Source organism: Girardinichthys multiradiatus, chromosome X (genome assembly GCF_021462225.1).
Source record: "Girardinichthys multiradiatus isolate DD_20200921_A chromosome X, DD_fGirMul_XY1, whole genome shotgun sequence".
Lineage (NCBI taxonomy): Eukaryota > Metazoa > Chordata > Actinopteri > Cyprinodontiformes > Goodeidae > Girardinichthys > Girardinichthys multiradiatus.
Window position 1 is genome coordinate 10654833 of NC_061817.1, and position 13147 is coordinate 10667979.

General features: G+C 40.8%; 1 protein-coding gene across 17 annotated transcripts in view; it reads right to left on the reverse strand.

The window, feature by feature from the left end:
• The window catches only part of LOC124862616 (nuclear factor 1 X-type-like), a 204789-nt gene that overhangs the window by 40910 nt on the left and 150732 nt on the right, over positions 1-13147 (reverse strand). For 11 of the 17 annotated variants that reach the window (XM_047356633.1, XM_047356635.1, XM_047356644.1 and 8 more), the window contains 4 exons: positions 4645-4710; positions 2609-2683; positions 1218-1338; positions 366-401 (listed from right to left, as the gene is read on the reverse strand). In XM_047356633.1, coding sequence (XP_047212589.1) covers positions 366-401; positions 1218-1338; positions 2609-2683; positions 4645-4710 — 298 coding nt within the window. The remainder of the gene's footprint in view (positions 1-365; positions 402-1217; positions 1339-2608; positions 2684-4644; positions 4711-13147) is intronic. The other 6 variants (XM_047356638.1, XM_047356653.1, XM_047356639.1 and 3 more) reach the window with 1 other exon arrangement.

Sequence of the window (13147 nt, forward strand, 5' to 3'; positions counted from 1 at the left end):
CATAAAAATTGAAAATAATAAAAATTCCTTATGTCAAGATTTGCGTTTAGTGTGTTGTTTTAATATCATGTTACACACAGGGGGACAAAGAAAGCCAGCTGGAGACAGCATGACAAGAACGGGGCTAGAATATTAACAATGTGCTGACCCAAAGCGGCCTCACATTACAAACATAGAAGTGGTTGATCCTAAAACGCATTGTTGCGCAAGTTGGTGGATTCTTATACATCTGTGACCAATAAAATAACAAGGAGCTCTGAATGTACAGCATGCACATATATGAGGGACGGCGTGCGTGTGTTGGTTTTGTTCGAGTGTGATGGAGGGATCTGTGTTACATTAGTATCGAGGGAGAGTGTAACTACCTCCGTGGGAGACTTGCATAAAGCTCCATTTCAGTCCTGCAGCGTAAGACAAACGGGAGGAGAAAGCAGAAAGGGCGAGAAGTGAAAACAGACAAAAACACAGACAGGGCAGCAGACAGATTGGCGGAAAAATGGGAGGCAATGAGTTGGAATTAGTAAGGAGGAAGGAAAAGGGAAATGAAAGACCACAATCAGAAACAAAGCAGGAAAAATATTAACAACATACTAAGGAACTTAATAATATTAGTGCTAGAGATGCAGCAAGAAATCAGCTAATGACATGTGGCTGGCTGGTTGGAAACTCATGAATACAATCTTTTCTCTTTACAAGCAGTCCTTTCCAATAGGGATATTTTGCACATTGATACTGTGATTTGATATATTGCTTTAGTGAGGTGAAAAGTCAATGAATTCACATAAGAAGAAGCTTTTTAAGAGGAAATTGTGTTTTCTGCATGTCTGTGGTTCATTAATTCCTTGTGTGTGTGTGTGCGTGTGTGAGAAAGAGAGCAAGACTTGCAACACATAACAGGAAGGGTGAACAGAGTACACAGGTGCTCTGTTTTGTCCTTTTAAGCTTTCAACCTCTTTCTGTCATAAAATATCCTGCATGTGGGAATGCTGGTGGCATTTTGTAAATCTCAGGATCTAAATCCATGTTAGCCGCACTAACTGCTAATGTGATATACTAAATCCTGCTTAAAATTTCACATAGGTGTTCATTTTGTCTTTACCAGTTCTGAAAGAGAAACTTGAATTGGCCAAAAAAATGTTTTTTGGCAAATCTAAACAGTGCATCTCTAATTAGTACATATTATGCAATGAACAGGAATGTTTTGTATATGCATGTACCTGGTGGAGGGGGTGGAGGTGATGGAACGACGTCCCAGGGTGACCTGGTTGATGTTGTAATAGCCTGGGCTGTCCAGGTCTGCCAGAGAGAAGTTTGGGCCTGTCGCTGTGGCCACTGGAGCTAAGACATGCAGACATAGAGACCCATCACACAGAAGAATAATGCACAGTTTATTTATTTTGCTAAATAAATTTAGGTAAGCTTTTAATGCATAAGCCAATGCATGTATTGTTATGCCCCTTGTTGAGGTCAGCATGCCCACAAAGGTTCATTAAGATCTAACAAATGGTTACAAACCACATATGCCCCTGTGTATCGAATCTATGTGTGACGTTGGCATACTGCACCCAGTGGTAGCTGGGGTTGTAAGTCTTTGCCACTGATACTTTGCGGATGGGAAGCATAAGAGCTTGGTAACCACTGCTGACAGGAAAGCTCATAAGGGCTCTGTGAAGTGGCCATCTCTGCCTTTTTAACTAGCAGTCTTAAAGTTCAGACACACCATACGTCTTCTTCAGTAACTTTGAAAACCTGCCCTGGTAGCAGGCTGCATAAAAATCACAAAGAAAGCTTGATGGGATATTTTGGAGCTTTTTGAAGTAAGGTTCTGTGGGGATGTTATGTGGAGTCAATATTTTACCTGACTTACCAAACTTCCTGAAGTTATTTATTGTGGATAAACACAAATTTGCCCCAATTTGTTTTTCCCAACCTCTTCCCAAGTCTCAAGTGTTCTGCAGTCTCTAACTAGTTTTCTAAGACTGCCCTGCATTTGGCTCCACCCATCTTCCCATTAACTCAACCTGTCCGTGCCGAAGAAAAGCATGATTGCTGCCACCATGGGGGTCGTGTGTCCAGGTGATACACAGAGTTAGGTTTATGCCACACATATCATTTTGCATCTTCAACTGTTAGCTTTAGTCAATGGGAACAACTGATTAGCATTTCTCAAAAACAAAATTGCACAGAGAGTTACCTACTGCAGGTAAGATATTAACAGCCCTTAACCTGTCCACAGAACCTCACTTTACAAAAATTCTGAATTAAACCTTTAGAGACTGCAGCCAAACACAGAGTATGCCTTTTTAAGATAGGTTAGCTTACTAAGTAGGTTACCTTTACATAGCAAAAATTTCATTTTAAGAGAGGGGAAACAAATATATTTTCTGTATCACAGGGACACACATTGTGCAGATGTTTTTTCTTATTTTATCAATTTTCTAACAGTATAAGATAATGTATGGGGCTGCTTTATTTTGAAATATGATTTTCTTCAACTGCAACTAGTTCCCATACCTAGGTTTTACATTAAAATGCTCAAATGTTCTGAGTAACTTTTGATCAGAAACAGAGACAACGGCTGATACTAGAAATTGCAGCGTTGACTCACTCTGTGACACGCGGACCAGCTCAGCCACGTTCCACACCCCTGAAGTCACAAAGCAGTCCTGGAAACTCAAGTGGCCTGGGTAAAAGGTGGAGAGAAAAGTGTACATCAGTGCGGATTGTCTGGTAGATACAAAACTCCAAACATGGATGAAATTTCAGGAACATATGCGATGACACCTTTGGTACAAAAGGAAATGCTGTACAGGCTGTAGTCCAGTGGGGAACAAGTGTTTTCTATAAGGTGGTTTCAGAAGTGTAATTTTCTTCAATGTTAACGTTTTAACGCACATATCTAAGCAGGTCCAGTCCGGGGCTATAATCTCCAAACATACATCTATATACCGCATGACATATTTTGCATTTAGAGCTTTATCTACAACGCCTTACAAAAGTATTCACACACTTACTTTAAAATACTTCTGTTAGTCTATAAATCACTGAATGGCTTAGCACCAAAATACATTACAGACTTGTTGTCAGTGTATCAACCACCCAGACCTCTCAGGTCTTCTGGATCAAATCTACTCTGCATACCCAGAACCAGAACCAAACATGGAGAAGCAGCTTTTAGTTCTTATGCTCCACAAATCTGGAATAAACTGCCAGAAAACTGTAAAAGCGCCAAAACCCTAAGTTGCTTTAAATCAAGATTAAAAACTTATTTGTTTAGAGTGGCCTTTGACTGTGCCATCTAGGCATGATTAGTTGCGTTTTCAGTCCAATTTTCCTTTCATTTTCTTGTCCATCATTTATTCTCTGTATTTTAATTTATTTAACTTTTTTAAATTACCTCTGTTGTTTGATTTTATTATTTGATTTGTTTTTCTGTGTCTGTATTTGTGTTTATTTGCTTTGTGATTGTATTGTAATTGTATGTACAGCGCTTTGAGTGTCTCGTTGCTGAAAAGCGCTATATAAATAAACTTACCTTACCTTACCTTACATTTTGTCACTATTATAACCAGAAACCTAAGTAGATTTTACTGACACAAAATGGTGCATATTTTGTGAAGTGGAAGCAAGATGACACGTTTTCAGTAATTTTCACAAAAAAATGGCTGGGCCATTCTAACACATGAATATGCTTTTTGCAAACCTTGGTTGGTTGCACTGAATTTTATTGTTGTGTTTCAGAGGAAAGGGGTCTGAATAAAAAATCCACATATGGTAATACAAATGCTATCTTATTTCCCATTATCTATGACGACTATGCCAAGATTCTGCAAAAGACTATTCCTTTACTCTAACAAAGTTACCTTCCTCTTCCACCAAGAATTGCCTGTTTTCCACTTTTGTAACATCTGTATGAACTCCTTTAATTTTTCTTTCTCTTGTTAACTGTTTAATCATTTTGAAACTTCCTACTTTACTGTCAATCATAGGGTCTCCCTCTGTAGTACTTGCTCTGTAGTTTGAAGCTGCATATGAGACAGTGTTGATGTTCACTTCAGATTTGATTAAAATTACATAGTAATTATCAACTAGGATTTGCATTTAAACACAGTAAAATATTGATCTGCATGAGATTTGCAGTTTAGCAAGAGGTACATAAAATACATAAAATAACAGGAATGGAAAACAAGCCTCACCTGTTAATCAACACACCCTCTTCTTTTTATTTCATCCTTCACTTCTACTCTCCAACACCCCCCACCCTTCTCATTTCCTATTCAGTCCCTCCATTCCCCCTGCCTTGCCCCATTTCTTAGCACATTGTCCGGGGGTTAACTGTAGCAGGGACAACGCATGAAGTCAGTGCTCAGCTCAGCAGCGTACATGTGGTTCGAATCTTCCAATAACGTCAGTGTGATTTATGAGCGCCACCACAAACTGAGCTCGGCCCCTCCACAGTACAGTACCATCAACTTCCTTACCATAATAAACGTAGCCCCAAATCTGCCCGAACACACTAACACACTGACAGGACTGCATGGTGGGGAGGTGTGTGAAAATGTACTTGCCTTCGGAATTGTTTGTCAGTGCTTTATGAATGCATGTGAAGGTATGCACGCATGGGATTAAGTAAAGTAAGCTTACCATTTGCTGGGGGTTTGACGTCTGTATCGCCTTGCTGGTTTGAACTGTCTGATTGTCCTGATTGTTCTGAAAAATAGAAAGAGAGAGGGGAAAAAACATGCGGTTAGTTCATCGGTCGTTTTTAAGATTAAGAGTATAGGTTCTCTTCAAAGACTTGTCGGGAAATAGCATCCTCAGATCTGACATTAAAAATAAAGACAGACACAGGTTTCCACCTGAGCTGAATCTAATTTCAAAATCAACAGATGCCAAAGCTATATCACTCTCTGCTTCTGGAATCCGTCTAAGCAGAAAGGGACTTTTTATAGAAGTGTTTTAGCACAATTTTCTCACATTATAGGGGAGAAAAAAACACTTATGAAAATCTGGACACACTGTCTCAGTTAAGGCCTTGGGTAGGACGGACAAGATGCTTAAAATATGAAACAACATTACATTTTTACATGGAAGTTGACTGATCTTTGGGGGGTTAAGATATGGGTACACCTACGCCCTCAGCGTTGACCTCTCACAAGACACAAGAAAGGCCTCTTACTTTCTGGGTATTGCTTAGACTTACACTCATACCAGTCATTTGTCCACTTGGTCTAATTAACAGCAATTTGTCTAGAGTCACAAAATCTCCACCACCTGTTAAAAGTCATAGCTTGGCATGTAGTATAAACACCTGCTTTATGAGATGAGTTTTTTCCATGGTTACAGAAGCAAGATTTTTTTCTATGTTAAGGTTTTAAAACCTATAGTATCAAACTTTTTGGACAATTATTATTCATGGAAAAGGAAGAAAAAAATATGAACTTTAATACCTAATGATCCATTACTGTCAGAGATTGAATAAAAATACACAGAAAACCTGCTAAAATCACCCTTTTTAGTACTTGTATACACTGATGAGTTCTACACTCTAAACGGAGGATGTCCACGGCCACCGTCTTTATGGCTACTTCAGCCAAGCGCTGCAGGCCCCTTTGTTTTATGTTTCTGATAAAGTGAAAACACTTTTCAGTCAGTTTATCTTTAGAATGTAGATTCTGCTAAGATTGAACAGCGTTCTGTGGCTCTGACACAAACCTTTTCACTAAAGGCCTTCAGAGTTCTGCTGCTGACTTGTAAAGTATGCATTTTTATATTTAGCATCTAATTTAGTACGAATCTCCTGTGTGAGTTGACCACAACATCTCTATGTGGCATACAGGAGTACATGAACTGCCTACTTCAGTGGGTTTTTCTTGGCCTGAGGGTTGCCATTCTTCCTCAGGTGTGTGATGCAGCCTTGTTGAGTTTTATGGTTTTTATCATATATACTATATAGGCTAATTACCCTACAGTGCTTAGCTTTTAAGAGCGCCTTGAGCCGACACTTCTTAGGCAGAACGTTAGCCCGTTACAGCCTGCATCAGGCCCATCAATCTCAACATCTCCTAAGCGCAAATCAGAGTCCCAATCTTGGGTGGCAGCAGCACATTGCAGCAAACTGCTGCACCATTCAGCCCGTCTGCCCATTGCCAAAACCAAAACAAAAACAAAACAAAAGGGGACATGAAATCACCTTATCATTTGCTGGCCAATTAGGAAAGGAAGAATGTCTTGAGGACTGGGGTTTCTTTTTTTTTTTTACAAAAAACTCCTGCCTCATTCTGTGAGAGTAATAGTCCAACTTCAGGTCTTTCTCCCACAATGTCTCTCACACTCGTCGTGTCTCTGATCCTGTGTCTCTCCCCGCGCCGTCGCTCCGTGGAATCCTGGCAGCCATCTTAGCGCTTGGCAGCCATTTTAGATTTGGCGGTACCCGTGCATTCCTCCTAGCTGACAGCACACTCACACATACACACAAACACACACACACGCTTAGCTCACTCTCTCTCTCGCACAAAGCCCCAATGGTCTTAAAGATAAAAAGACCTACAGAGGATATGCAATGTTAATGGAGTGAGGATAAAAACCGCTGGGATGTTATTCTGCAGTCCTCTGAGTATCCTCTGCACTTATAGCGTGTTATAGAAGGCAATCAAGTTGATCAGAGCAACAAGATCTACTTTAACAGTAGAAAGAAGTGTGGAAAAAAACAGCAAGGAGCAATAATTTGTCTCCATGAAGTTAATCTTGTACGATAATCAAATAAATTCTAACCCCAACCTCAACCCCAACTAAAATCTGATGGAGTATCTCTCTACAACAGAATACGTTGAAACCCAATGAAACCCCCTGGCTTTTAAATGATCTTCGTTACACTTTGTGACAGCTCCCAAGCCAAAATGCAGTGCCCAGTTGTCATGACAACTCAGATGGCACTGTACACTTAAAGTCCCTGATGATGAGTGGTTGTTGAAGCTTGTGTGTGCATATGTGTCACTGTTTGGCCTTGCAATTAGTTGAAATGGTGATAATAATATAGCTTACTGGCACAAACTCAACGTGTTGTTTTGTTTAAGATCTCTTGGCACCAAACAGACCTGGAGCTTTGTGTGCTACACTATCACAGGCCAGACTTTATTACTATATGAGCTGTTTTCCATTGGAGGGTTTTAAAACTGCTCCTGTTATAAATCAAACATCTTAACTAGGCTTTCTGAAGTTTTCTGCCTCCCTTGGCAACATGTTAGAAGACTAAAACATAACTGTGCTCAAGTGAGGATTATATTCATAAGCTGTTTGAGACGTGTTGTATCAAAGTTTGAGAAATGTTCTTGGTTTGATCAATGATGCAGATTATTTACAATTTCAGTGATCCAAACTTGACATTGGTTTTCAGGCTTTAACTGTTTCTCAATTTTTAAATGATAGAATTACTTATTTTGTTTTCATTTCAAGAAAAAAAATCACAATTGACAAAAGTAAATCATTCAGTTGAAGGGTTGAAGGGAGATCCAGATATGTTACGTAAACTGTTACTTTGCAGAGCAAAATATGAGTCCTAATTCTCTTAAATATTAGAGAAAAGTGTTATCTGACAGACCCGGGACCATGTGCTGAAGCTACTCAAAAGACCCATAAGGGAAAACAAATTATGTAAAAAGTTTTTAAAGATGAGTTACAACAGATCAGAAAATAAGGAAAACTTCCTGTTGTGGTTCATATTTCACTCTTACAACATGTTACGGCATGCTAATCAAATATCTGTCAGATGCTTTGTTTAAAATATTGCAAGATTACAACTATTGTCCAACCTGTCTTTTAGAGCTCTTTTCTTTGCAGTTAATTTATTGAGTATAGTGAGCCACTCGATTCCACATATCTTAAGTGTGGGGTATGTGGGAATTTCAAAATGCTGTATTATTTGAAGGTAAAGATGGGAGGTGATATACTGTTAGGTTGTTGGAATAATGTAGTTCGAGATAGTTTCATACCTGAGGGGGATAACATAAAGTACTACAGTTGTGTTTTTCTGAGTTTCTAAGTTAGTAGTGACATTGGAAACCCACATATATACTCTTATGGACGAAAACATGGAGAATTTGCACAACATGCCATCTAAGAGTGTTTCGCTGTTCTTTTAAACCCCGGACTAACAACAACTGGATCTTAATCAGGACTTACCCTAAATAGAGTGTTTCTCTAGATCCAGATTGGTTGGAGGAGTCGCATGGAGGTACTGTATGTTCTGTTCAACCTATTCAGGGTGTACCCCGATCAGTTGATTTTAGGCAGCACTGTCTGCCCCTTTTTGTATTTCTGTTGATTGCACTCACTTGTTTTTCAGAATCAGAATCAGAATCAGCTTTATTGCCAAGTTTGTACAAACAAACAAAGAATTTGACTCCGGTACACTTTGCTCTTTTGTTCTGTTTTTGCATTACAGAATATACAAATTTACAATGTACAATATACACATATATAATAAAAAGGTGCATTTGCAACATCTGTATGCTGTTGTTCTGTACTCTATTAAATGTTCAACAGAGAAACAGCCTGGGTGAAGAAACTGTCTCTGTGGCGGCTGGTTTTAGTGAACAGTGCTCTGTAGCAGCAGCCTGAAGGTAAAACTCTGAAATGTTTATGTGCAGAGTGTGTGGGGTCTGCAGAGATTTTTGCAGCTCTTTTCCTGACTCTAGACCTGTACAGGTCCTTCTCAAAATATTAGCATATTGTGATAAAGTTCATTATTTTCCATAATGTAATGAAGAAAATTTAACATTCATATATTTTAGATTCATTGCACACTAACTGAAATATTTCAGGTCTTTTATTGTCTTAATACGGATAATTGTGGCATACAGCTCATGAAAACCCAAAATTCCTATCTCACAAAATTAGCATATTTCATCCGACCAATAAAAGAAAAGTGTTTTTAATACAAAAAACGTCAACCTTCAAATAATCATGTACAGTTATGCACTCAATACTTGGTCGGGAATCCTTTGGCAGAAATGACTGCTTCAATGCGGCGTGGCATGAAGGCAATCAGCCTGTGGCACTGCTGAGGTCTTATGGAGGCCCAGGATGCTTCGATAGCGGCCTTTAGCTCATCCAGAGTGTTGGGTCTTGAGTCTCTCAGCGTTCTCTTCACAATATCCCACAGATTCTCTATGGGGTTCAGGTCAGGAGAGTTGGCAGGCCAATTGAGCACAGTGATACCATGGTCAGTAAACCATTTACCAGTGGTTTTGGCACTGTGAGCAGGTGCCAGGTCATGCTGAAAAATGAAATCTTCATCTCCATAAAGCTTTTCAGCAGATGGAAGCATGAAGTGCTCCAAAATCTCCTGATAGCTAGCTGCATTGACCCTGCCCTTGATAAAACACAGTGGACCAACACCAGCAGCTGACACGGCACCCCAGACCATCACTGACTGTGGATACTTGACACTGGACTTCTGGCATTTTGGCATTTCCTTCTCCCCAGTCTTCCTCCAGACTCTGGCACCTTGATTTCCGAATGACATGCAGAATTTGCTTTCATCCGAAAAAAGTACTTTGGACCACTGAGCAACAGTCCAGTACTGCTTCTCTGTAGCCAAGGTCAGGCGCTTCTGCTGCTGTTTCTGGTTCAAAAGTGGCTTGACCTGGGAATGCGGCACCTGTAGCCCATTTCCTGTACACGCCTGTGCACGGTGGCTCTGGATGTTTCTACTCCAGACTCAGTCCACTGCTTCCGCAGGTCCCCCAAGGTCTGGAATCGGCCCTTCTCCACAATCTTCCTCAGGGTCCGGTCACCTCTTCTCGTTGTGCAGCGTTTTCTGCCGCACTTTTTCCTTCCCACAGACTTCCCACTGAGGTGCCTTGATACAGCACTCTGGAAACAGCCTATTCGTTCAGAAATGTCTTTCTGTGTCTTACCCTCTTGCTTGAGGGTGTCAATAGTGGCCTTCTGGACAGCAGTCAGGTCGGCAGTCTTACCCATGATTGGGGTTTTGAGTGATGAACCAGGCTGGGAGTTTTAAAGGCCTCAGGAATCTTTTGCAGGTGTTTAGAGTTAACTCGTTGATTCAGCTATGATTAGGTTCATAGCTCGTTTAGAGACCCTTTTAATGATATGCAAATTTTGTGAGATAGGAATTTTGGGTTTTCATGAGCTGTATGCCAAAATCATCCGTATTAAGACAATAAAAGACCTGAAATATATCAGTTAGTGTGCAATGAATCTAAAATATATGAATGTTAAATTTTCATCATTACATTATGGAAAATAATGAACTTTATCAAAATATGCTAATATTTTGAGAAGGACCTGTATAAGTCCTGGATGGAGGGAAGGTCAGCCCTGATTATTCTCTCTGCATTCCTGATTATTCGTTGCAGTCTGGACCTGTCCTGCTTGGTGGATGAGCCAAACCACACTGAGATGGATGAAGACAGGACAGACTGAATGATGGCAGTGTAGAAGATGACCAGCAGCTCCTGTGGAAGGTTGAACTTCTTGAGTTGCCTCAGGAAGTACAGTCTCTGCTGGGCCTTCTTTCGAACAGTGTCTATGTGTGAAGACCATCTCAGGTCCTCAGAGATGGTGGTTCCTAAGAACCGATACAGTGTTGTTGAGGATGGTGAGGGGGGTGTATGGGGGTGGTGTTCTCCGAAAGTCCACCACCATTTCCACAGTCTTGAGTGGGTTCAGTTCAAGGTAGTTCTGACCGCACCAGTGTACCAGCCGATCCACCTGCTGTCTGTATGCAGACTCATCACCGTCCTGGATCAGTCCAATGACAGTGGTGTCATTTGCAAACTTAAGGAGTTTCACGGACGAGTCCGATGAGGTGCAGTCATTTGTGTACAGGGAGAAGAGGAGTGGGGATAGAACACACCCCTGGGGGGCACCAGTACTTATTGATCTGGATCGGGAGAAGATGCTCCCCAGTCTCACCTGCTGCTGTCTGTCCGTCAGGAAGCTGTTGATCCACTGACAGGTGGAGGCTGGGACGTTGAGCTGGGTGAGCTTCTGGTGGAGGATGTCCGGTATGATGGTGTTGAAGGCCGAGCTGAAGTCTACAAACAGGATCCTGGCGTACGTCCCTGGATGGTCGAGGTGTTGCAGGATGTAGTGTAGACCTAAGTTGACAGTATCATCTGCCGACCTGTTTGCTCGGTAACCAAACTGCAGGGGGTCCAGCAGGGGGCCTGTGATGTCTTTCAGGTGTCTTTCAGGTGCTTCAACACCAGCCGCTCAAAGGATTTCATGTAGTTCTTTTGACCTCAGTGAATTTAGGTTCTTGTTTTCTGTCCCTTCAATGCCGAGTGGTCTGTTGTCAATGTCACTGTTGTCATTGCCATTCCTGTCTTCCTGGTTCCTGTGTTTCTTTCATGTTCTGTAAGTTCATCATCTTCTATTAAAATATATCCATCCATGATGCGCCTGCCTATGTCCTTTTGCTGCCTAGGTCCTCCACCAACCAAAAATATGACAGGCACAGCTTTTCCAGCTGTTGTTTGACGGCTGCTGTACAACAACAATGCTCCGCTCTTTCTTTGCACACCCTTTCTCTTTATTTTTTCTTTATTCATTCTTATGTCTGACATGATTAAACAAAGCATCTAAAACATTTTCTGTGCAAAGTCTTGAGCAGTCATACCCGAAAAGAGAAAGACCGCAGAGAAGGTTCAGGGATTGTGCAGATATGGAGATGCTATGCAGAGGGTTGGTGTGACAGTCGCTAGGGACAAGGTAAGATGGAGCCAGATGATTAGCTGTGCCGAAACCGAAAGGCAGCAGCTGAAAGAGGAAAAACAAGACCAACTGGCATCAGAACTGGAAGCACAGAACCTGGTTCAGCACATCCACCAGGGGTTACATTTTCATCCAACTCTATGATATTTCTTGCTGAAGTAATAGACGGTCTTTCAAATCACAATTGACAATGTGATATCAGGACAAATAAGTGTAACCCACTGTCGTAGGGCACGAACAGGAAGGTGAGAGCTAGGAGCTTGACACCTTGTAGCTGTCGCTTTAAAACCTTTATTAGCGAAAAGACTTTCATGTTTAGTTTTGTAAAAAATATTCCCAAAATCCTGTTGTAATTGACATAATGTTAATTTAACTTTTATAAACTTATTCCATTTTACTTAACGGTAGAAAATGTAAATTAATTTATTTTACAAATCCTTCGGTTACAACCCTAAGTTAAAAAAGAAATAAAACTTTTACCTTCTGACTGGTTGGACACATGTATAATTAATATTTATAAAATGTTGAAAACAGAGGTTCGCGAACACTTTCTCTTTAGTGTCAGAGGTTTGCATTAAACTACTTAATATTTGGTAGCATTGGCTTTAAAATGTATAAACTGGTTCAAACACTTACTTGTACAAGCTTGTCCCAGTACTTTGCTGGCCCATTCCTCCTGACAGAACTTGGGTAACGGAGTCATGTTCGTAGGTTGCCTTACACACTCATCTTTTCAGTTCTACCATCAAAACTTCTATAAGGCTGAGATGCTTTGTGATGGCCACTCCAAAAGACTGATTGTGTTGTCCTTAAACCACCTTGCTGAGGCTCAGTATCTATTTGGAAAGCCCATTTCGCCCACTCTTTATTGTCCTAGCTAATGTATTGAGATGTTAATTCAGTGCTATAAATTCAGAGGCCATGACCTCATCATCTGGACTTTTTCAAATCATTTAAAGGCATCGTCAGACGGTTTAAGTTTGATGCTTTTTTCCTCCTTCCTAATGATATTCATTTCTACTTGCACGTGTATGAAACATTTCCTGTGCGTGTAATCCTTGGCACGGTTACAAATATATAAATATATATTGTGGCTGAGCTCAAAAGGTGCCTGTACAGCAGTAATTGTGAGCATGGAGCATGACGGTTCCAATAAACTGAGGTGCTTCACTCTCATGGCAAACAATAGAGAAGCTGTGTATTATTATATTATTTTATATGCTCTATAGACCACCTGCTGGGAGAAATCACCGCCAGCAGGCCTCAATCCCCACAAAATCCTTTTGTGCACGCCCACACCGGCAACGCACGCATGACACCGGCTGAGGCACGTGTAACCACAGTTATTTAACGTGTACGTTCAAGTGCTCGCTCGAGCACATGCTAAACATGCGTACACATGCCT